The sequence below is a fragment of the Zingiber officinale genome, chromosome 7A (assembly GCF_018446385.1).
Source record: "Zingiber officinale cultivar Zhangliang chromosome 7A, Zo_v1.1, whole genome shotgun sequence".
Classification (NCBI taxonomy): domain Eukaryota; kingdom Viridiplantae; phylum Streptophyta; class Magnoliopsida; order Zingiberales; family Zingiberaceae; genus Zingiber; species Zingiber officinale.
Window position 1 is genome coordinate 124,671,089 of NC_055998.1, and position 24,852 is coordinate 124,695,940.

General features: G+C 33.6%; 1 protein-coding gene and 1 pseudogene across 1 annotated transcript; both read left to right on the forward strand.

Moving 5' to 3' along the window:
• Positions 1-553: 553 nt before the first annotated feature.
• On the forward strand, positions 554-24,255 carry LOC122002379 (translation initiation factor IF3-1, mitochondrial-like). The gene is made up of 9 exons (XM_042557528.1): positions 554-679; positions 814-1,174; positions 1,251-1,347; positions 3,456-3,523; positions 5,996-6,094; positions 8,870-8,926; positions 10,489-10,557; positions 22,517-22,585; positions 22,738-24,255. The coding sequence occupies exons 2-9, from the start codon at positions 827-829 to the stop codon at positions 23,983-23,985; spliced, it is 2,055 nt and encodes a 684-aa protein (XP_042413462.1). The 5' UTR covers positions 554-679; positions 814-826; the 3' UTR covers positions 23,986-24,255.
• On the forward strand, positions 11,373-11,518 carry LOC122003252 (annotated as a pseudogene).
• Positions 24,256-24,852: the final 597 nt, after the last annotated feature.

The window sequence follows — 24,852 nt, forward strand, 5'->3', positions numbered from 1 at the left end:
AGGATTAGCATATACACGAGACAAGGAGGTATGTATACTATTTTTCTTGGAAGACACTTTACCAAATCCTTGGATCCAAGATTTAAGGACCTCTAACCATGTAAGGTAATAGCTCTTCTTTATTTACCTTACTTAATCCTCCTCTACCAATGTTAAAAGACACACGTGATGTTTACCACTTTCCTTTTTTTTTTTTTTAATTTCTGATTCCCTTTGAATTTATCATTAGCAACCAAACTCGATAAGTTATTGAACAAAATAATATTCATTGGTGGTTCTATTTCTATTAGATTGTTATAAATTGTAGTAATTAATAAGGTCCACCAACTTCATCTACTTGTGTATAAATGTACCAACTAGGTTCGAGTTTACAAATCTTAATATATTAAAAATATTTATATTCAGTTTTCATTTATTAAAATCATAAGCATAAATTATTAATTATATATTTTTTTATTACTTATTATTATCGCACAAGGCAGGAAGGGAACCAAGTCAAATTTGTGCTAAACCGAACCGGTTCATGTGAGTCACCTTTTTCTAGCCTGTTTCTCCCCAAACGACTTCTTCTATTGCGGAACCGAGCCGCGCATCCTCCGTCGCCTCCTGTGCCCATCGCGAGCCGCACGACCACCAGACGCCCGTTGATCACCCGGTCGAGAAGGCCGCCGTCGCGCAAGTAACCGTCGTCTTCCTTCCCCTCGTCTCCTTTCCCCTTGTCCTTTCTCGCGTAGCAACCGCAGCTACTTCGAGAGCCGCCGCAAGCCCTCCCCTACTCGCCGGCTTATTCTGTTCTTTTTCTTGTTTCTTAAGGACAAAGCGGTCGATGTTTCCCTCCCTCGCATCCCGTCGAGTCGGAGCACCAGATAAAATATGGATGTCAAAGAGGATACTTTTCAGCCAATGCTATGGATTACCAGGCCAGACTGGATCAGGGTTTTCTGCCGGCAGATCGGTTCTGGATCAACCTCAGTGTGATCCTGACCCAATCTGTTTGCAGGCGCATCCGAGATGGTATTCCCACATCTCCAGTGCCTCTAGAGCCCTGCTGGATGGACATAATCGGCAGCTGAGGTTTGTTGTCCTGAAGCACCCTTTTAGGCCATGCTCTGCCATCAGTCCCTCGTCAAACTTTATGTATACTTCCGAGAGAACCTTTGCAGCTCCAGTACAGGTGATTCTTGTGCCCTTCTTGCAAATTGATTTTTAATCACTGTCTCTTACTTGTGATTTGATTGAATGTATTGCAGTTTAAACCGAAGGATAAACCATCTTCAGATTCACATGCAGGGCCTCGAATTAATGAATCAATCACCGCTTCATTTATTCGGCTTGTCTCTGATGATGGTACGCAATGAATTTTATTCTCCATGAAACATGAATCCTAAATAATTATCTCTTTTGACATATTATTGATTATTTCTTAGTTTATTTTTGATTACCTGGATTGATTATAGGGGTGGAAATTCACTTTGTTTTATGTTGGGGTCACTAAAGAACTATAAGAGCCAATATTAAAATAACTATATTTTTTTAAAAAATTATAGTGTATGATTAACTTAACTATTTAATAGGTTAAGTTATAAGACAAACATTATTATTTTTAAATTAATTTTCTTCATAAACGGTTTAATTCATGCTGATTCATTTATATATTTAGGTCATGTCATATCACTTTCGAGATTCATCTTTGTTAGTCATGTTTAAGATTGCCAACTCTAATTGATTGTGTGTAAGTGATTAATCAATTATTTGCCTAGGATTGTTATCTTTGCATTAACTTGTCCTATCCATTGCAATGAAAATTTGTACTTTTCATGGTTTGAAATCTCATATTGTGTAAGGCGGTATGGTTGAAATATGTAAATTATCAAAATGTGATGCTCATCAGTATGAGTAATCACTCTTATGCCATTTATGGTGATTGTGCCAATGACTATTGTGTTATGTTGGAGTTTGACACATCTTGACACATTACAATGCATGCTAAGATGAATTCCAATAATGTTTGTTATTTTTATTTTCTTTGAAATTCTAATTAAATTGATTATTTAATTCCTAATTTTTTATTTTTAAAAGTAAATAACTTAAGTGAAATAAGATTATACGAGTAAAACTTATATGAATTCATGTCGACAATATTGAAGTGAAAAATTAATAAAACAATTTTTAATTCAATTACTAATTGGTATAGTTTTGTTAAAGGTAGAAAATCTAAATGAAAGAGGATAAAAACTAATCTAAATTTACCTTTGCTTGATTTAATACATGCTGAAATATGTAGAGCATCAATGCTACAGTACAATTTAATTCAATATTCCATTTTATTGCTATAGTCTTATTTTTATAAGTGAAAAAACTAAGTTAAAGGCTATTTTTACAAGTTAATAAACTAATTTCATGGGTGTAAAGGTATAAAACTCATCTAAATTCATTTACACATGCTTCAAGATATGCCAAACCTTGCTAAGTGCCAACACAATACAGTGTTGAAACTTGAAACTATATGATTCTCGGTGGAATCAAAACACTTGCATGGAATAATACTTTAAAACTTTATCCCTAGGCATGTAGTTGCCTTCTCTTCTTCTTCATTTCCTTCTCTCTCCACCTCCAACACCATGTGTCAGCACTCCAACATGGTAGTGAACTTGTACCATTCTATTGAAAAAGATTGAAATTCTAGCAAGTGCTGAGATTTCAAATCTTGGTCTTTTGTGCTATATAATTTTGCAAATCAATTATTGGAGACATTTGTTGACACCAATAGTGTAATGTTATTCTTAATTGTGATTTATTTTATTACTTGAAATGAAGGCCCTGTAAAGGAAATCGGAAAAAAGAAAGAGAAGAAGACTATAGATGAGTAAATTGTGAGCCATTAATTAAATATTTAATGAATAAGTTTTTTATTTTCAAAAGCAATGTAAATACATATTATTTAACTATCTTATAAAAATAAATGTTACAAAAACATTTTAAAGACAAATGAAAATTCTACTTAACACAATTAAAATTGAATTAGTATGAACATAAATTACACAGTCTAATGATTAGAGAAGATCAATGTAGCCAATCCTAAATAGCTGTGCACATGGTGTGATTGAATGTTGTTTACTTATGAGAATTTGATTAGTAAGGCTTTGATTTAGAACATGTAATGTTCTAATATATGCCCTTTTACTATATGCGGAGTTTTTTTAAAAAAAAATTAGTAAGAAATGCTTGCCATTAATAAAGTGATTGATGCTCAAGAGATGGAGTGAGTCTACTATTAATCCTCTCAGTTTCATTTCCTTTTTCTGTTATCAGTCTTTTGGAAAAAAATTTATTAGAATTTCTATAAGAACTGATAATTATTTAGATATGATTATTATTTACTTTGACTTTAACCTTTTCTTTTCCTATCCAGTATGAATGCAAATGTATACTAATCATTCCAGTGTAAATTGTAGGACATGGGATTGTCACAAGGAGGGAGGCACTTGATCGTGCAAAGAAGCTCAATCTTGACTTGGTTGAGGTACATATGACCATTCATAGAGTTTAATTTCCATTATTAATAACTAAATGCATTTCTGATCTGTGGTAAATTATCCTGTCCCTTCTAGTACTGTAACTATGTAACTTGTTCTACCTATTAGTATACACCGTGGGCAGTCTTTGACCTTCCCCTTCCTCAAAAGTAAAATACAATTTTATTTGGATTTTTCATTTGGTAGCCACATTTTAATTGCATCTGCTCCTTTTTTTACACTGATTGATAGAACTTAAAGCTTTTCTAGTTACTTTTTAAATATCGATTTGAACTGTAAAAGAGGGCAGCCCCGGTTCACAAAGCTTTCGCCAATGCGGAGTTCTAGGGAAGGGTCTATTGTACACAACCTTGCCTTGCTTTACAAGAGGTTATTTTCGAGACTCGAATCTGTGACTTCTAGGTCACACGATAGTAACTTTACCGTTGCGCAAAGCTCTCCTTCTTTTTGATTTCAACTGTAATGTTCTTTAAATTACTATCATCTTAAAGTTGTTCATGATGAAGTATTTGTTCCCTTAGTGATTTATGCATGTTTGTTAAAACATCATTCTTTGATAGGCTTTGTTCACAATCTGTACGAGTATTGATTAAGATTAGATCTTTGGTCTTGCATCATTTAATAAAAAGAACCAATTTAGTTATCTAGATGATAAGTGTGTTGAACTCTTAGGATATTCTTGTTTCTTAAGCATATTCTGGGTGAAGCATGGGTATACTAGTAAAGAAACAATGGTGTTAATCTATTCCATGTTAAACATGACACTTCCAGTTAGCTTGGCTGGGTTCATTATGTTTGGCCTAGTCATAATAGTATGATTATCTTCCTGTTATAGTAGGCAGATTGCAGTTGTATATCTTGAACATGTGTAAGTAGATTAATTTGACTGAAGTGGTTTTGTGATTTATGGTACTTTCTAAAAGATTTGTACTAACCACCATATAGAAACTTTGGAACGTATAATGAGTGTCAGTTCCATTCCATCTGAGTAGCTGTGCTGGCTTATTTACAAGCTTACTACTTTGAGGCACCATTGCTTCTCTTCCAAATTACTTTTGGCTGTTACTGGTTTTCACTGTAGGAGCAAAATTACTGGTAGTTGCACCAAACATCAGATCACTGCTTCCTGTTTTTGTTGACCCAGCTATCAATTTTGGAGATTGTTTGTTGGATCCTGAAATTGATATATTTCAATAGAAAATGGCATGGTAAATTGGAGGGAGGGGACAAAGAACTAGAAGCGAAGACAGTCTAGTAGAAAATGGAAACTACAAGAAGGAAAGCTATGAAATGAATATTTTTGTTCTAAAAACAACCAATCTTAGATGAGAGATACTTGATCATCTGTCTAATTTCTAAAGATCTGAAAGCTGGTTGGATGCTACCAGTTAACTACATAATAGTACCATGAAGTAGTAACATAATTTTGCATAATACAAAGCATGGGATGGTGCCAAATTTATCCTTGATAGGGAGGACAAAGGAAAAAGGGGGGGGAGGGGGGAACAGCTTTAGGTGGAATTTGGGACGTGGCAAAAGGTGGGCGCAAAGGTATCGGATACCGGAACATACTAGTAAAATAACAAAAAAGCTGTGTAGAGAACGAAAGGAAAATTAAATGAGTGTTGAATAAGTTTTGTAAGAGTGAAAATGTGGTTCTCTCCTTGCATATACCCTGGTCCAGGTGCAAATTACTGATTGGATTGTTACATCTAGTCACTATGAGCGCTTTGGGTTTGTCTCTAAAACTGGCCTTATTTCTGCACTTATGGATTCTAAGTACTATTGGATTTGTCAAATAAAAAGATAAAGGAAATAGTGAACTCCTAAGGGTTTGATTATTCTTCTTGTGCCAGAATGCTTGTACAAGTATGAATATACTCATAATAAGAAGAGAAAATGAAGAGAATTATAGCATCATTACTTCGAAATCATCTATTTTCTTTGGAAATCTTGGAGAGATGAACTCATCTTCAAAGTCGAAGATGTTCACATTTATCCATCACGGTCTGTGTCTTCATCAACATCCAATTATGTAAACCTCCATCATCTTTTGCTTTTATCCTTGTCCCTCAATGCATTCCTTCATGCTTTTTTAGATTGGTTGACTATGTGAACTTGAAATTTTTTCCTCCCTTTTGATTGCATACTATTTTAGCAGCTCATTTTTTAAGTGCAACATAGCCCTAACTTGCTTAATAACTGAGTGGGTTGACTCTTGGATTATCAGATCAATCCTCTTTTGTTACCATGATGATCTTCCTTTCCTCTTGATTAAAATCTTTATTGTTACAACATCTTGTTAAATGTCTTAAATCAAGCTTAATGAAAGATATCTGCCATTTTCCTTTACTATTTCTAAATTTTCCGTGTAAATGGAATAGTGCTCCTTTTATCACATTATGTGCATTTTCTAATTTTACATGACAGTTGACTAATTTTTGCTGCCATTGTTGTAGGTTCAAGGAAATGCCGATCCACCTGTTTGTAAAATCATGGACTTCCATAAAGAAAGGTACAAACGAGAAGTAAAAGAAAAGGAACGGGCCAAGACCAAGGTAAAATTGTTTTTTCCTAATAAACTAGATCTATGCAGTTCATACAATACAATGAGTGTATTTCCACCATGGCCATGTGAGGGAAGTGACCTACTGATTTCATATCCCTACAATTATCAGTCATTCAAGATGTGTAATTTCAATATTTTTAAGGACAAGTATATTATTCTGCATATTATGTAAAACTTATGAGTGACAAATTATTACTTTGCAACAGTTGAATCAGTACTTTAGCTCTTTCAGATGCTAATTTTCCATTTTGTAACAGCAATGATACTGAAATTAGTTCCAATCCATCCTTAAAACTTGGACATTATTTTAATATAATCTAAATGATCTCCAAGGTGGATAGCAATGGGATATACATTTTTTTCTGGGAAACTGATTTAGATCCATAAATTTGGCTTTATGTAAAGCATTCTTTTACGTTAAGAATGGGGATGCACATTCTATTTGTTGAGGCAAATGTGTCTTGGGGAGTTTGTGATGTTGCAGACTTACTGTATATAATGTATTTGCTGGTCAGCTCGACATGTATATGATTCTTTGTCAGAGCTTCTATATGGTACATTAGTGATTATACAGTTCTATTTCGTCACTTATCCATGATGTTTTGGGATGCATTAATTTTATACAGAAGATGCAAACGAGGTTAGAATGAAACAAGTAAGAACTTGTAGATCATTAACTTAGTAATCAGAGAGCTTACACAGAGGTTTAAGTGACTATCTGGGACTATGTTTATTAGAGTCATATGCTCTGGCCTATGCTGAACTAGTGGATTATTTCAATGACTTTTTCTTATTCTATAGATGACATGCAATAAGTAAAGAAGCTCCTGGATAGAGTTTATAATGACAATTTGTAACAAATGGTTGGGAAGAAAACTTTACTTTAATCAGACAACATTGATTTTGAGAAAAAGAATAAATTTTCAGCAAAATCTAGACTTGCTTAGAAAATTAAAATGCTAATCCATAACTTAATATCTAGTTTATATAGTTTTGTTTTAATTGTGCTCTTCTATAATTATCCAATTTTTAATACTTTTAAAGGGGAAAAAGCTTTGATATGGGAAGAATTGCCCACTTGGGGGTACAAACATAATTGAATCTGACATAATTCCTGGACCCACCAAGACTATAGAATGAGAAAGCCAATATTCTTCAATTCAAGGCTAATATCATCATTATCCTTCAAACAAGATTAATGAATATCCATATTTTCTCTCTTTGGAGATGTTAAACCAAAGTCAATTTTAAGATCCTTCTTCTTTATCCTGTATATACAGGGTAGGTTGTTTCAACTTCCAATCAAGCTTGCCTTCCATCAATCTATTTTCTAATTGTTCATATTCTCACAATATTAAGCATAAATGTGACATACAACCAATTTCAAACTACACTAGTATCTAAGTTCTTTTTTTTGATCAATTGATTTGGGTGCTTGGGTTACCTCATCATCTCTGCTTTTTTCCCCTTAAAGCTGCTTCATATTCCCTTGGCATGCTGAGCTCTATAACACAGTTTTATTAGGTTAAGATCTTTTAGGAATAATAACTTACATGCCATTCATTTATTGTAATGACAAATCAGAGTTTTTCCTTTTCTTTTTGCTTAGGTTAAAACTTGAGGTTCACATCCCTTTGCAAAGTTGTGATCATTAATTGCTTGATGACAGCTGATCTAAGCTGTAAGGATGTTTGTATGAGAACTAGAGATTCATGTTTGCAATGTTATGGTCATTAATTGCATGTTTGTTAGGTCTGAGCATGTTGGAAGGCTGTATTTGTTATTCCTCCCTTGAATATGATCTAGTTCTATTTGAATTATGAAATGCTAGGTTTCATGTTTTGTTGTCTTATGTTTATTTGCCAACTTATGTAATGCATGAAAAGTTTACATTTCAAAATAAGAAGTTCCTGATTTGGAATTAGTAAAACTAGAAGTCATATAGTTACCTGATATCGCTCTCTCAGTTTTTTTCACAGAAGGTAGGGAAAATCGGTTGGTTCTTTTCTCTTCTTTGCTAACAAGTTCCAGAAAGTTAGTTTTCTTGTTTTTAGTTGGTAGGAACATCTTCCAGGAAATGCTGTTAATTATATATCCAATCCCTTAGATGGGATGCTCTTTTGAATCATTGATCAGTGATTGCACATATTGCTCCACTCCTGTTCATATCTCATAAGAATCCTTCTCATATCTTGCTTTCCTGATATGAAGAGCGGCTCGTCAAAATCTGTCATGCAGCAGAAATGAGAGTGAGGATGGATGCACTTTTATGTTTGTACTTGCCATGGATCAACAAATGATTAATGTATTAGCTTACTGGATAAATTTGTTGAAGTTGAAGATTTATTGAACACCATGAGTGTTTTTGGCCTTAATTCATTATTCTTTTAAATCTCTAAGGAGTTTTTTTGCCCTGCATTTTGTATCTTTTACTGATTTCTCTTCCTGATCTACTATCTTTGTGCTGAGATTTTTTTTCCCTGAGACAATAGTTTGATGACATGTAATGCGGTAAGGTTCAATCACTGTAAACAAATTTTGATATAGATGATCATGCAAAATTGTATTGGTTAAAATGTGTTTTCTTTTAGTATTCTTGACGGATCCTTATACTTGTTGATTGTGTTTATTTTATGTAGATGATCATGCAGTATTGCATTGATTAAAAATGTGTCTTTTTAGTATTCTAGTAGATACTTGATTGAGGATATTTTCCATTATTGTTTTTCCTATATTCATTTATGCACTTGAACTTATTCTGCAGTCTTCAGTTACATTACGGAAGGGAGAGAATAAAGAAGTTCGATTTAAAGGGAAAACTGTAAGTAGTTTCTCAGTTGTTGCATTCTTACAGAAAATACTGAGTTGCTATTTCTAAAAACACTTGATACAGACATATCTACTGCCTAAAATTTTTCATTATGTTAAAGTTGTTAGGGTAAACCAAGGTTTAAAATTTTGACCTGTGTCGAAGTTTCGGTCTCAGATCGGAACGATACGGTTTTGGTATCGTATCGTGCCGTGCCGTGCCGATACAATTTCGATATTTTTTTATTTATATATAGTAATTATAAGATAAATATGTTTATGATATATATAAAAATAAGTTGTATATTGATTTTTATAAGTTCTCAATTATTGAATAATTTAATATTGTTAGAAAAAATAATTAAAAATAGTTTTATTTAAACAACTCAAATTAAAATGGATTTATTTATAATAATTAGTATATAAATTAATACAAGATATTACTTTATATATAATAATAATTATATAAATTAACTATATATTCATTTAATTAATTATTAATTAAATAATATATATTTTAAATAGTAAAAAATATCAAGTAAAAAAATATAAAATAATAAAAAAAAATATCAGAATATAAATATAATTTATTAGATTTTTTTTTAAAAATTAGAATTTTCTAATTTTTAAAGATTTTTTTAAAATTTTAAATGAAATTTAAAATAATACAAAATAATAAAAAAATATTAGAATATAAATAAGAATTATTATATATGTTTTTAAATTTTTAAATGAAATTTAAACATTAAAAAAAATCAGAATATTAATTAATAAAATTTATTAAATTTATTTTAATTTTAAATATATTTTTAATATATTTTATTAGGATACTTTAATTAGGGTTTATAAAAACTTGTTCGAAATATCACACATCCTTAGGAATTGTTTAAATTAATTAAATAAAATAATTGGGAAAAGAAACCATGATCGATCGTCGCAGGGCATCTGGCAGACGCATCTGAAGGCGCCGGACTCTTCTGGCGACACCTTCTACGCCAGAAGGCATTGCGTGACGCCTTCTGTGCCGAAGGCGTCGCAGGACGCTTTCGGTGCCGCCAGAGGCGTCGCGGGACGTTTCTGTTGCCGCCGGAGGCGTCCCGTGACTCCTCCAGCACAAGGCGCCCGGCGTCTCCTCCGGCGCCGTTGAGATAAGGATGCCTCCTGTGCCGGTTTCGGTTGTTCGGCGGAATGGTAAAAACCGTCTATGCCAGGCGGTACGGAACGACATTTCCTTCCTTGGGGTAAACTAAATATTTTGATGGCGATTTTTAATCAGATTTTTAAGTGCATGAATGGTACTGGAAGAGCTAAAATGTAAAAGATCGCTTAATAAAAATAAACGATATAACTTTAGTTGGAAAATGTTATTAAAATGTCTAGAGTTACTTCTGATACTTTAAATCTTCAATAATGACAATGATAAAAAGCTGCATCTACCAACTATTTAGGGGTGGACATGCGTGTTTTCCTGCATGCTAACTTAAATTTCTGATTTGTCAAAAAGGAGATGGCGAGATGCATTATCTTATTCAGGTTCACTGTTGTTTGTTAAAACACAATATTGTTATGTTACAGGAACTAAAAGATCTAAAGATTAAAGCTGATTCAGTTATAAGATTGATGGAGCGGGGTTATAGGGTTAAGGTAATTCACTATATATCTTTACACCACTATTGTCAAGCAGAGGTTTTCTTATTTCTACATTTCCAAATTGTTCAGATAAGTATTCTCCACTTTCTGTCTTCACTTTTCTTTGATGTGTTCTTAATCACATCTAAAACGTTTTTAGTGTTCTGGTTTGCTTCAGTTTTTAAGTGACTCAAACAAATTTTTTTCAAGCTATTGGCAAATATATCTAGTTTATTATTTCAATAATTCAGTTTTTCTGCTGCATCCTGCATCATTTTTGATGACTGTTCTCTGCATATTCTTGGTGTGATGGCCACTAGTTGACTTACCTTACTATGTGTGTATCTGTACTTCAGTCAAGCATTTGATCACTCAATTCCTGTAGTATGTGCTTACTTTAGTGTTAATACTTTTTAAGCAATGCTTATATATATATATATATATATATATATTAAGAATCTGGACCCTAACTATCTTTGGTGAAGCCCAAAATGAAATTACATTAATGTCCTTTTTTTCTATTCACACAAAAAATAATTCTAAGGTTTATTAGTAATTTCTATATACGCATCTGATTATCTAGAGTTCAAAACTTAACTGCGATGTATTATTGAGAGTTTTTCTCATTAATCAATAAAGGATCTAGAGTTTAAAACTCAGCTACATTATTGAGAATTTTTCTCATTAATCAATTAGAAATTTAGAGTCTCTTTAGTCTCACATCTTAAGATTGACAAACGTTATATATATATATATATATATATATATATATATAACACTGCGAGCATAAAAGCTCCTATAAATACCTTGGTCCGTTTTTTTTAAGCAACGTACTTTTCTCGACTTTCTGGCTAAGATTAAGTATGATATATTAAATTAATTTTTTTAAAGGGTGAGTCCATTATAGCAACTTGCTGTTGGGATTTTCGAGCGATATCCTTGCATTGCACTATTGCATGGGTCTGACGCACCCTTACCCAATTTATGGGCGGTCTTTTTGCTAAGATTAAGTGTATTATTTGTTCTTATAAAATTTATATGTATTCATGTATTATATTACACACAAAACACGTGTGTATGATAGCTAGAGTCATCCTTGCATTGCACTATTGTATAGGTATGACGCACCCTTACCCAATTTATAGGTGGTCTTTTGGCTAAGATTAAGTGTAGTATTTATTCTTATACAATTTACGTGTATTCATGTATTTCACGATCGCTAGTATATAATTGAGAAATTACAATTAATTTTCAGCATCTCTCTTATCCAATGGCATAGTCAAGATTTTCAATGGGGGTGAAGGGGCGAATTCAATAAATTTAAAAAATTAATACAACACAAAATATTTAACCCTTGGTTGAAACAACGATGCTTCGATCTCCAAAGCTTATGTACGACTCAAAGTCAAAGAATCATTTGTTGTCTTGCTTCCTCGTAATATTTAGGATTCCTACATATGAGACCTCTATTTCGATCCAAAGAACTATCCTAACTAACAACCTAATGACATAAAGTTTAGACTTTACAACTCTCCTTCAATTAGTGAAACATGAAAGAAAGGAACAACTTACTCCTCTTGTTGTTGTTGTGGTGGTTGGACAAAGGGGAAAAAAGAGTTGCTTGTAAAGGGCTGCTCGTTCGAAAAAATAAAACGAAGACGGTTGCTTTTGAGAAAAACAGAGGAGAAGACAGGGAGCAAGAAGCAAACGAGGAGGGTTTTACCTTCTTCGTCAGCAATCTTGATTAGCTTCGGTGAGCTCGACAACGACACAAAGAGACCAAGGTAAGGAAAAATAGGGTTCTTCTTGCGGTGCTAGCAAAACTTTAGAAAACACAAGAAGAGGAAGAAGATGTGAGGCTGCTCTTGTTGCTAGAAGAGGGCAATAGCTGATGTTGTGTTTCTTGTTTGTCGGAGAAGAGAAAGGAGAAGAAAAGAGCTCTCTTGTGCTTGAGAAGAGGAGATGAAAAAACTACAAGTTTACTACCGTTGGAGAAGAGAAGAAGAAGAAGAAAATGGGGAAGAAGAGGAAGGGAAAAATAAAAGAGAGGGATGGACGAAGATACAGCGGGGGTTGCAACGCGCGTAGGGAGAAAAGGGTGAAAAAAGGAAAGAGAAGGTTTTCTCAAAATACCCTAATTCATTTTAAATGAAAGGATACGTTTAAACCTTAAACTTGATTCAGCTATAACGTTACTAAATCAACTCCAAATCAATCCCGGTTTGAATTAACATAATCTTTATCTCCGCGTCTACCCGTGGGATTTAGTTTGAATCCAATTTTAATTTAGCGCGCTCACTTTGTATTCTACAATTTAGTTCATCCGTTTACTATTATATACCCCAACACACACACATACATACATGCTAGGCCCCGCTGTTATCTGATTTGAGGTATTTCTTATTTCTTCGTATACCACATCAAAAAGCTTAACCTCAGTCATTCATTACTGATTATCACGACTAGCTAGACAGATTTATGGATTATGGAAAATGACCATTTTCAACACCTTAATTTTTTTCTTTAATCATCAAGTGACAATACTTGACTCACATTTTAGATTTTTTATTGCTGGCCTTAACCTTGCTTACTGGAATTGATGTTCAATGTTTGTGTTATGATACTTTTAAAATATATATATTTCTGTTGGAGGCTTACGTGAAGGGTTATTTAATGATTATTCTCCAAAATGAATAAGATTAGGTAGTTTCCCATTATCTTTTACAAATATTATTGATAGACTGTGGTATTACAAACACGCCCTTATGATTTACATATTTACACATCTGTCCCAACACTTTTCCTTAAGTCGGTTCAAATATATGCGACAAATGACAAACATAGGAAGTGAATCGTTTGTTGAATCCTCTAGCCTCTTTTATGGTTTAGTAAGCAATATGCTAACTGACAAACAAAGGAAGTGAAGATCCCATTACATTACACTCTTTCTAATGAAGTGATAATCAATTTATATGCTTTGTCCTCTCATAGACTATGAGTTTGATCACACTAAAGCTTTGTTGGCTCTATAGGAGTAAATCCTAGCTCAGTCATAACTCTTTTACCAAATGAGTTTATATGCTAATAAGACATGGCTCTATATTCTCCCTTTGCACTTGATTTTAGTCATTTTACAGAGAAAGGAAGTTCATATGCTAATAAGCCATGCGAAGTAGAGTTTTTTTTAGTATCTTTAAAAGCGATGGGAAAATCCAAATCAACGGGGAATGGCGGCATGGGGATAGTGTCTAAAGGAGGCACTAGAGCATTTTCATGGTGTCACCTTTGGTTTTACACTCATAAAGTAGGTGCTCTAGATGAGAGAGTTTGGCAACTTAAGTCACAAGAATATCTATAGGAGATGAACATGATAACGGTGCAGGGATAGGAAGGATGCCCTCCACATCAGTCGATGAAGATGGTGTGGAAGAAAAGAAGAGAAGAAATCTCAAAGAAAATTACATCAGATAAAGGCTCTATGTGATCAAGGACAATAACAACAATACTCCTTCTGGAGGCATGAGCACCCAAGAAAAACACACTTGATGGACTTAGGAGATAATTGATGAACTAAACAGGTGCAACCAAATACCATTAGTGAAATAGAGCACATAGCCTTATGCAGAAAGAGTAGTATAGAGAATTTAACCATGGAGAGTGGAGGATAATATACAATTAGTAAGATAACAAGTATTAAGGAGAGCCCCAAGTGGCTTAAAAGGATAGGGAACATGCATGTATAGAGAATCTACCCAGAGAATGTTTTGTAGTCTTAACTAGGTGCTTGCCTTTTCATTTTGCTACACCATTCCGCTGAGCCGTATATGGAAATGGAGATTGATGAAGGATACCATTGTTTGAAAGGAATGATTAGAATGAGTGAGAAAAGTATTCCTTAGTATTATTCTATTTAAAACTTTGATAGATGTTAAATTGGTTGTAGACTTCGACACAAAAGAGCAAAAGTATAGAAAATAGTTCAGATCAATTTTTCTTTAAGAAATGCCATGTTATTTGAGACTAGTCATCAGCGAAAATTGAAAAAGGTTAGAGAATATTTGAAACCAACAGTTGAACTTTCACTACTAGGATTCCAAACATCTAGATGAAGCAAAGCAAAGGTGTAGAAATACGTTTATGGACACTCCCTGTAAAAGATGACCTAACATGTTTATGTAATTGACACAACTCACAATCGAAAGATTGAAGACAGCAAACACTAGGAACCATTAACTTCTAGTGTTAACGACCAAGGTGACCAACACAACTATAAATCTGAAGAGGAGAGGATGCAGTCAAAAGAACTAATGAATTTGCAGACAAATTCCATGAGACTTGTTCTTATGCTAATCACCTGATTGATCCTCAAATCTTGAATATAAACAAAAGTGGCACCAAATATGACACAATTCAAAGATTTAGTAAGTTTGCTAATAGACAACAAATTCAATGGGAACTCATGAATATAAAATACTATAGTCAAACAAAACATATATAAAAGAGTAATATCATTAATGCTCTTAAGAGATGAGTGGAACCCATAAGTGATTGCATCAAGGTTTAAAATCTCGACCCGTGTCGAGGTTTCGGTCCCAGACCGGAACGATACGATTTCGGTATTGTATCGTGCCATGTCGATAATGTTTCAGTATTTTTTTATTTATATATAGTAATTATTAGATAAATATATTTATTGTATATAATTTAAAAATAAGTTGTATATTAATTTTATATAAAATTTCAATTATTGAACAACTTAATATTGTTAGAAAAAATAATAAAATATAGTTTTCTTTAAAAAAAAATTGATCTATTAATAACTTGAATTAAAATTGATACATCATAATATGTTACTTTATTAATACCAAAAGGAGTCGCGTGAATGAGATGAAAGCATTGGTTCTTATAACATTCTGCTTAGGTCGACTCCATAATTCTCCAATGCCCAGATTAAATAATCATTCCATGACATGCAATATTGATATTAATTTCTTCACATGTCCATTAGTGTGTCGTAATTCATCACTGGATGTTGAATTTGAACTGGCACCACTGAAATCGGAACGAGTACAAGTACAGGCATAGGATAAGGATAAGGATATGTCTCCAAGCTCTGGTATGATGGATCACCATATGATGCATCAGAGTTGTAATAAGAAGGTTGCGAGTATGATGAACTTCGACCAGAATCAATCTCAGCTAAACTCTCCCGCATATCTTGATAATTATGAGCTTGCTTTTGTTTGCCACCCTTATATCGATGTTGATATTAAATAGCAGCTCCATGATCATAATCTTAAGTTGTATGTGTGTAATCTATCTTACATGTGCATGGCTCCGGTGCTAGAGTAGAGGGAACATAATTTTTACCACTAGATGCATCACCACTGTCATTACTTCCATGAGTACTTGCACTACTATCAACATCACTATCCTCATTTTGAACTTCTCGTCGGACTACAATGTCAGAATGTGATGATATTTCGTTATTGCTATCATGTTCTTGCTCATTAATTGCATCGAGTGGATTTTCTCTAATTCTCAATTGACCCCTTCCCGTAAAAGCAGGAGGTTTGTCTTTTTCTTTCTTTTTATTAAAAATTGCAGGAGCTTTGCCTTTGCTTTTATCTATAGACTTTGGTTGGGTTTGTGATGTTTGAGAAAGTCTAGACCGAGATCCAAAAAATCAAAATTCTTGATCAAAAGCTTTATCATCTTCTTCCTCACAGATATTTCCTCTATCTTGTATTTTTTCAATTTGTTGAGTAAGAAATTGAGATGGTCATGGTGGGTCTCCTGCTTCATTAAATAATGGATTCTCAACCTCAACAGCTCTCCAATCCATCATTAGGTCATTCTCAGTTTGGACAAATTTAATATCAAATGGGTCTACATCACCACTCTTGTTCTTCATTCTCTTCTGTTATTGCTCTTAGTTGAAGACGCATATTATAATGAACGTAGACAATCTTCTCCAATCGACGATAAGAAAGACGATTTCGTACTTTTGTACGAATGAGGGAGAAAGTTGACTAATATCTTTCACAACCACTTGAAGACGTCTGTGAGAGAATTCGTACTGCAATTATTTTTTCAAATTGGAGTTGATCTTCCATATTGTAACCACCACTCAGCTGTAAGATAAATAAGAACAAAATTAAAATAGTATTTATATTTGTTGACAATAATTAGTAATAATTTTTACTATATTTATCTGCATCCATTTTATATCTGCATGACACTGCAATAGGATCGCTAAAAGAACCATATGCCTCTCGAAATAATCGACTTTCATTAATAGTCTTAGTAATTGATTCTCTGTTTGTATGTAGTCTTGATATTACATGTCTGAGAGCCACTAATAAATCATCATTTGTCAACATTTGTGCCAAGATTATAACGGTATTGATATGCCGGATTGAGATAATAGCTACAATAATTAAACATATATAATGATTAATAATAATATTAAAAATTCTTTATCATTAAAAAATATGTACCGGCCAAATGAATAGATTTTTCCATTTGATCATCCCGTCTTGTAGTGATTATATCAATGTAACGTTGATATTTGGTCGGTGATTGTAGACGCCTTTTAATTTCCTCTTTTGCTTCATGAATTAGGCGGTAAACATTGCCCATTTGTGGCTTCTTGTCCATATCAACTTTACGTAGAACAATGTACAATGGTTTTACTGCTATAAAAATATCTGCGATATAGTCCCAAAATCTGATAGATATAATATTTTTTTGCACCTCCTTACCTTCGGTTGTGTTAGAATATCGAGAGGCTTCCCAATCCTCAAAAGAGAACATGGCCTTCAATCCGACTTTTTTCTGATTCAACGATTTTAACAAGAGAAAGTGAGTGGCAAACCTAGTCGCTCCTGGTCGCAGAATCTTCCCATCAATAAATTTCCTCATTAATCCATGAACCCAATGATGATTATAGAGAAATTTTTATTAAAGATGGACCTTTTTTTCACTACCTTCTTCACTATATCGAGCTTACCGATATCTGTCATCATCAAATCGATACAGTGTGTTGCGCATGGTGTCCAAAATAATATTTGAGACTTTTGCTCCAATAACTCTCCAACCCTTTTAAAGTTGGTACCATTATCTATAATCACCTGTACTATATGTTCTGCACCTATCTTGTGAACTACACTATCCATCAAATGATATATGTAGGGTGCATCATGATAGTCTGTAGTTGCATCAATAGATTTATGAATATCACTTTTCTATTGCAGTATAGTAGAAAGTTGATAATGCTCATCCGTGTAGGTCCTGTCCAGCCATCACACATCAATGTAACCCCATTTAAGTTCCATTGTTTCTTGCATGATAGGATCCAAGTCTTGATCTCCTCTCCTTGTTCATCTAAATATGGACCAACAATTTCATATATAGTCGGAGGTTGAATATCAGGATCAGATTTTTGGATGTTGGACACCATGTTACGGTAGTATGTGTTGTTTGCTGCATTAGGGGGAATATGATTAAAATGAAAAAATTTAGCAATACTTTTACCGATTGATTTCTTCTTCTCTTTTGAATATGCATCATCAATCCTAGTCTGTTTGCTAGCTTTGTCTGTGAATGCTAGTGGATCAATATCAAACACGTCTTCACTCCATAGAAGGAAAAAATGACCAATACCACCATGTGTTGAATTAATACGAACACTTGCACTCCTTCCTAATGTTGCTACAGTAGTTTAGCCACTTCACTGACACCAAGAGCCACTTTTATGTCGCATATTTTGCTCATAGTCATATTGAGTTCGAGAGGCATTGAGAGCTGCTAAAAAGTCTTCGTCATTTGGAACTTCTCCATGACCTTTCATTTCATCATAGATTGGTTCTTTAGAGCTTCGGCTATCAACAAGTTCACGTTGTGTCATCGTTGTTTATACTTTAATGTTTTTTTGCCATCAAGTTCCTCTTTCATTGCACGACAAATTTCTTGAAAAACTTTTGGACAATTAGAAATATCCGGATATCCACCAGAAAGATGTTGTTTTAGACGTGTGACCCCACTGCCTCATCCAATCATATCGCAATGTAAACATTGCCAATGGAATCGATTTTCTAATCGACATGCGTGTCTCCAAGCTGGATCATGAGATTATTGTTTTGGTGTCATTACCTATGCATTATACAAAAATTAAGAATAATACACATTTCCAGATAATGATCATCATTTTATAATATCAAGTATGTATTTATCATTGTAAATTTACAAATTAAATATATAAACTATAAAGAGCAATTTCTAAAATTTGAAACAATCTCCTAAAAATATTAATTCATTTTTCTCAATTTATAATGATCAGAATTGCACAAGATTAAATATGTTAATATTCATGGATTCAAAATTTAAATTAATTCTAAGATAAAAAAATATTATCTATAATAAATATATAAATTAACATAAAAATATAAATCAGGTTTATTATAATTTTTTTAAAATTTTTAAATACAATTTAAAACATTAAAAAATATTTTTTCAGAATATTAATTAAAATTTTAATTTTAATTATATTTTTTATATATTTTATTGGGATAGTTTAATTAGGGTTTATAAAAGACTGTTTGTACTACACTTAGGAATTGTTTAATTTAATAAAATTAAAATATAATATTAAAAAAAAAAACTAGGGCACAGGAGCACGCAGCGGTAGGGGTGTCAAAAATGAACCTGACCCGACGACCCAACCCGAGTCGACCTGAAAAAAATCAGGTTCGGGTTGAGCATTTTCGGGTTTGGGTTGACCCGGGTTGACTTAAATATAGGGTTTTGTGGGTTTTTTTGGGGTTAAATCAAATTTTATTTTAAAAATTTAGATGTTTTTATGTATATTAATATCATGTTTGTATGATAATGATGGAGTATTGAGATAAAAGTGAAGAATTATAGGGAAAATAACCCAAAAAAATCATTTTTAATCGGATTTTCGGGTTATATGGGTCGGGTTCGGGTTGATTGGGTTGGTCGGGTTCGGGTTGAGGTGTTTTGGATTGAACTCGGGTTCGGGTCGGGTTCGGGTTGGGTTAAAAAAAAAAAATACTCAACCCGACCCAACCTGACCTGACCCACCCGAATTGACACCCCAACGCAGCGGCGGACAATAGCTGATTGCAGGGTCCAGTGTAGTCGAAGGCGTCTGGCGCCGCTTGCGACGTATCTGAGATGGGCACGCCGACGAATAGGGGAAATCATACCTTCGGAGTGGTCGCCACCCTTGCTGCCGTCTCACCGTTGCTCGTCTCACTGCTGCTCGCCTCGCCGCTGCCACCTCGTAGCTATCGCTTCGCCTTGCCACTGCTCACCTCGCTGTTGGTGCTCGCCTCGACTATTGATCGATCACGATCTCTGGTGCCTTTTATAGATTTTTTTTTTTTTTAAAATCGTCCGTGCAGCCCGGCACGGAACGGTATTCGTTTCCTTGGATTGCATTACTATAAATATGCTTAATGACCCTTGAGCCTAGAAGAATAATTGGTCCGAGTAAACGAGGTTGCTAGCTAAGATGATCAATTGATCTCTGCATTGGAGATGCTTGGAATAATCATTTATAAGGACTATGACAGTGGAACTTGTTTGAGCTTGTTGGGAGTCCTAAATCAAGTAGCATGGGTAGTATGAAATAAGTGATCAAGAGTAGGGTTGAATGTTTCAACGATTAAAATATTATTTTGTGTCGGGCAGTACGGACGATTTTTACCGTGGACATAGGAGTGAAACCGGTACAGTATGCGCGACAATTTCGCGTGCACGGTGCATCAAGTGACATAAGGAATTGAGCACGCTTCACACGTCACGTGACAGAAGGAATCACGACAGATGCGCGACATAAGGAACCACGACACGAGCACTCTTTGCAAAAGTACTGTGCGCTGAAAGCGTCGCTAGATGACTTCAAATAGGCTTTCAAAAACTCTAATTAAATTATCCCAATAAAATATATAAAAAATATATTTAAAATTAATAAATTTTATTAGTTGATATTCTGAATTTTTTCTATTTTAAATTTTATTTAAAAATTCTTAAAAAATTTCTAATAAATAAGATTTATATTTTGATAATTTTTTTTATTTTGTATTTTTGTACTGTTTTACTAATATTCTGATTTTTTTATTATTTTAAATATATATATTATTTAAATTAATAATTAATTAAATGAATAAATAGTTAATGTATATAATTATTATTATATAAAGCAGTATCTTTGTACAACTATGAAGTTGATCTAAGCAGAATGTTGTAACCAATACTTTCATCTAATTCTCGCCACTCCTTTTGGTATTAGTAAGGTAAATATATTAATTTTAATTCGAGTTATTGATAAAATAATTTTTTTAAAAGAAAATTATATTTAATTATTTTTCTAACAATATTAAGTTCTTCAATAATTGAGAACTTATATAAAATCAATATACAATTTTTTTTTAAAAGTATACACCATAAATATATTTATCTAATAATTACTATATATAAATAAAAAAATATTGAAATTGTAATGACACGATATCGAAATAGTATTGTTCCAATCTGGGACTGAAACTTTGGTATAGGTCGAGATTTTAAACCTTGGTATATTCATGAACGAACTTGGTATTCGATTCAATAAAACTCTTTTATATTCGTTCACTAATAAAAATATATAAAATAATAAGCTTGAACACTAGTAAGCTATTTTCTTAATGTTCAACAACGTTGATGAAAATTTTTTGAATAAATTTATTTATGAACTCATGTAAAATTTAATTAGAAATTTATTTCTATTTTTTTATTCAAATACATAAATAAATATAGTAATTTATAAATTTTTATAATTTTAAATTATTCATAATATGATAAAAATAAGAAACTAATATAAGCTTCACCGATTAGATAAATGTTTAACCTAGTTTACATGGATAAACAATGTTGTTAGTTGAGCTTTGATTAAAAGCTCTCTTTTGAAAGAGTTGAGGGTTGCTACGATTCAGAATCAATAAGACTAAACAAATCGCACAACCTAAAAGAAAACTTGGATTTTTTTTGTTTGGCTTCGATTTTGGATGGCTTTCAGGTTAAGGGTCCATGACATGACTTAATCTTAACCGTATCTGCTTAAATCTTGATTGGAATACTAAAAGTTGCCATGAAGCTATCTAGAATGTGTTCAACATGTATGGAACAGTCACCCATTTTGCAATTTGCTAGGACATTTAAGAAACTTGAGAACTTGACCTGTTCAGTTGGTTCTCTGGTTTATCTCTGGCCTCAGATGAAATTATGTTTTGACTTCAAAACCTGACCTGATGCCAGCTCATTGCACATGTATAGCCTTCAAGCTAAATTCAACAGACATGGATCAGAATTTCACTCAAAATCAATCCTACTATACCAAGTTTATAAGATGCAATTGCAGTACTTGAAAATGTTATATTGTGGAAACTTTAAATTAAACGAACAGATGCTCACATTTTCCTGGTGCAACTGTGCCTGTATCCATACCTAGTTAGAATGGTTCGTATTCTTTTTGGCAACCATGGAAAATGTAAGATAAAATGATCACAGGGCTAAGTCTTCGGTTCAAGACAAAAAACATGAAAAATTCAGCGTTGGATTTGAGCTAAAAAGCCCGTCTGACCTGTAAACACCTTTAGATGCCATCCCTTTCCAAGTAGAAAAGACCAATGAGTTCACAAAAAATGTAAATGAATGATTCATGCTCCATCTGCAATATATTTTCCCATACTTTCCCTCTCTTTTCATCTCCCCTCCTATATTTCCGCCCAAGTAAATCTGGCCTTAATGTAATAATGAGTACAAAGACTTTTCTACTTGAACCAGATCTGAAACCAAATAAGGACATGATTTCCAGTTTGGGCAGGTCAAAAGAGATGTATGAGACTTATTATACTTCTGGCTGTGTATTTCATGCACTTATTCTGATGTTTTTTTTTTGGGGCAACAGTGCACAGCTGTGTCAACAGGCAAAGAAGGGGAAGATTTGGATGAGCTCCTATCACGGCTTTTACCTCTGGTGAGTGCCCTATTTTTGATGTTTTCTACTAACCCATTGAAGCAATCTGAGAACTAAGCGACGATTCATTTTTTCATCCCATGTTTTTGGTTAAATATTAATTCCATTGATGATCATTACTTAGTAACCTTGTTGGACATTCTCCAAGCCAGATTGAAGACGTTGCAAATGTAGAAAGTGGTCCACATGTGGTTTCTGGGCAAGCTTACGTGATAGTTAGACACATGAAGTTTTGTACAAAGAAATCTGGAAAGAAACTCAGCGAGGTTGTGGATGCAGTATCTAAAGGACTACCTGGTACTGTTTCTCGCACAGATGCAGTAGCTAGCAATGCAAGCCAAGATGGAGAGGCAGTCCTAAGCGAAGAAAAATGGGAGACTATTGATTCCCTTCCGGAGACAGAGGATGAAGCCCTAGCAGAAACCATTAATACGAATAATGCAACTTCTCATTCTCATTCAATGCAAAAGAATATCAGTGGCATTTTTCATCAAAAGGATCCTTTTCCTCCAGGTGCTAGTGGTTTTACAGCTCAAGGGGCAGGACAAGGCTCTTCCAGATTTGCTTTAGGTATGTCCAAGGAGCCCTCTGTTGCTGAAAATAATCGATATGCTGGTTTTACAGCTCAAGGGGCAGGACAAGGCTCTTCCAGATCTGCTTTAGGTATGTCCAATGAGCCCTCTGTTGCTGAAAATAATCGATATGCCAAACGAACTGAAGTGATGGATCAGTTTCAGCATCAGAATGTGATGAACAGAAGTAATGCAGCACCTTATCCAAGAGCACCAAGATATGATGTTAAGGTGCAGCAAGAGCCAATAAGAAGAGGTCAAGTGCATCAGTTTGATCCAAATCAAGGACCTTTGAGAGCTACGAAAGCTCCTGATTCTGGTGATCACCATAGATTTGGTGTGAATACGAGTAAACCCTGTGATGGTGATTCTCATAGACCACCAAACTATGGTAATTTTACTACTCAGAAAGCTGTCCCCCATAGTCAACATAGAAACTCAGATGAGACACTTCAAAAGCAAAGAACTGTAACACCAATATTTGGGAATTTGGGAACTACTAAATCTCCTGATTCTGGTGATCACCATAGATTTGGAGGTGGGAACGTGAGTAAACCTAATGATGGTGGGTCTCATAGACCAAACTATGGAAATTTTACTACTCAGAAAGCTACCCCCCATAGTCAACATAGAAACTCAGATGAGAAACTTGAAAAACAAAGAACTGTAACACCAATATTTGGGAACTTTCTCTCTAAAAAGCCGGCTGGTGCTGCCAGTGATCAAAATCTAGGAGATGATTCTGCCCCCGACAAGTCCAGTTACTCTCCCGTAACATCAAAATATGGGATTTTTAGTGCCTCAAAAGTCGCTTCACCCCGTAACTAAAGAAACTTGGTTTGCTGACATTTGTTTTCAAATATTCACTTTTGGTGGCCGACTCTAACTTTGACAAGGATTGAGAAGGCCAGAACCATGAGAGCCAGAAAACTAAAGTGACTGGCATCACCGATCATTTTTACGAAACCAACTATTCATTGTAATAAAATTGCGAGTGTATGTCCAAGGTATAAAATTTTTCCGAAGCTATCTTTTTGTGTACAATTATATGGTAGATTGACCGGGTTAGATATATTTAGGCTTGATCGGCTTATTTAGGCGGCGTGCCAAATCTGGCTTGGCATGACATGATTTGTGATGGCATGATTTTTTTTCAAAAAATAAAAAATAGGATAAATAAATATAAAAAATAATGTATATATATTTTTTTATTTCTTAAATTATTTTTAATTTTTATAATTTGAAGATTGGGCTTAGCACAAGGTCATGCTTGAGTTGGTTTGCAGGTGTGTTATTTCTATCTAGCTTGATTCGGTTAGGCTTAGCATGGTTTAACCTTTATTAAGTCATGCCAAACATGGATTCAATTTTGATCTATTCGAACTCAATTATAGATTACATCTACTAGGATCCCTATTTATTTTTTTTTAAAAAAAATACTTGGATATATGATGAATATATACAAGTGTATGACAATTACATGATATTATTTTACTTGGACATATGAAGTGTTGGTTGCTACTGGGAATATCGTATTTGTTTTTCTGTATAAAAATTTTGTACAAGTCTTGAATCTTTCCTAACAACTTATTATGTTCTTTAGAAATTAAATTTGGAATCACAAACGGGATTTAATATTATTGATTCCAAATTCAATTTATCTGTTCTTAGTGATTTAGACTTGGATCGCAAACG

Bases quoted from the DNA above. Each gene is read 5' to 3' on its own strand.
- LOC122002379 (XM_042557528.1), top strand. From the start codon at position 827: ATGTTTCCCTCCCTCGCATCCCGTCGAGTCGGAGCACCAGATAAAATA. The intron at 1,175-1,250 runs GTGATTCTTGTG...AATGTATTGCAG, and splicing joins CCTTTGCAGCTCCAGTACAG to TTTAAACCGAAGGATAAACC. The intron at 3,524-5,995 runs GTACATATGACC...CCATTGTTGTAG, and splicing joins TCAATCTTGACTTGGTTGAG to GTTCAAGGAAATGCCGATCC.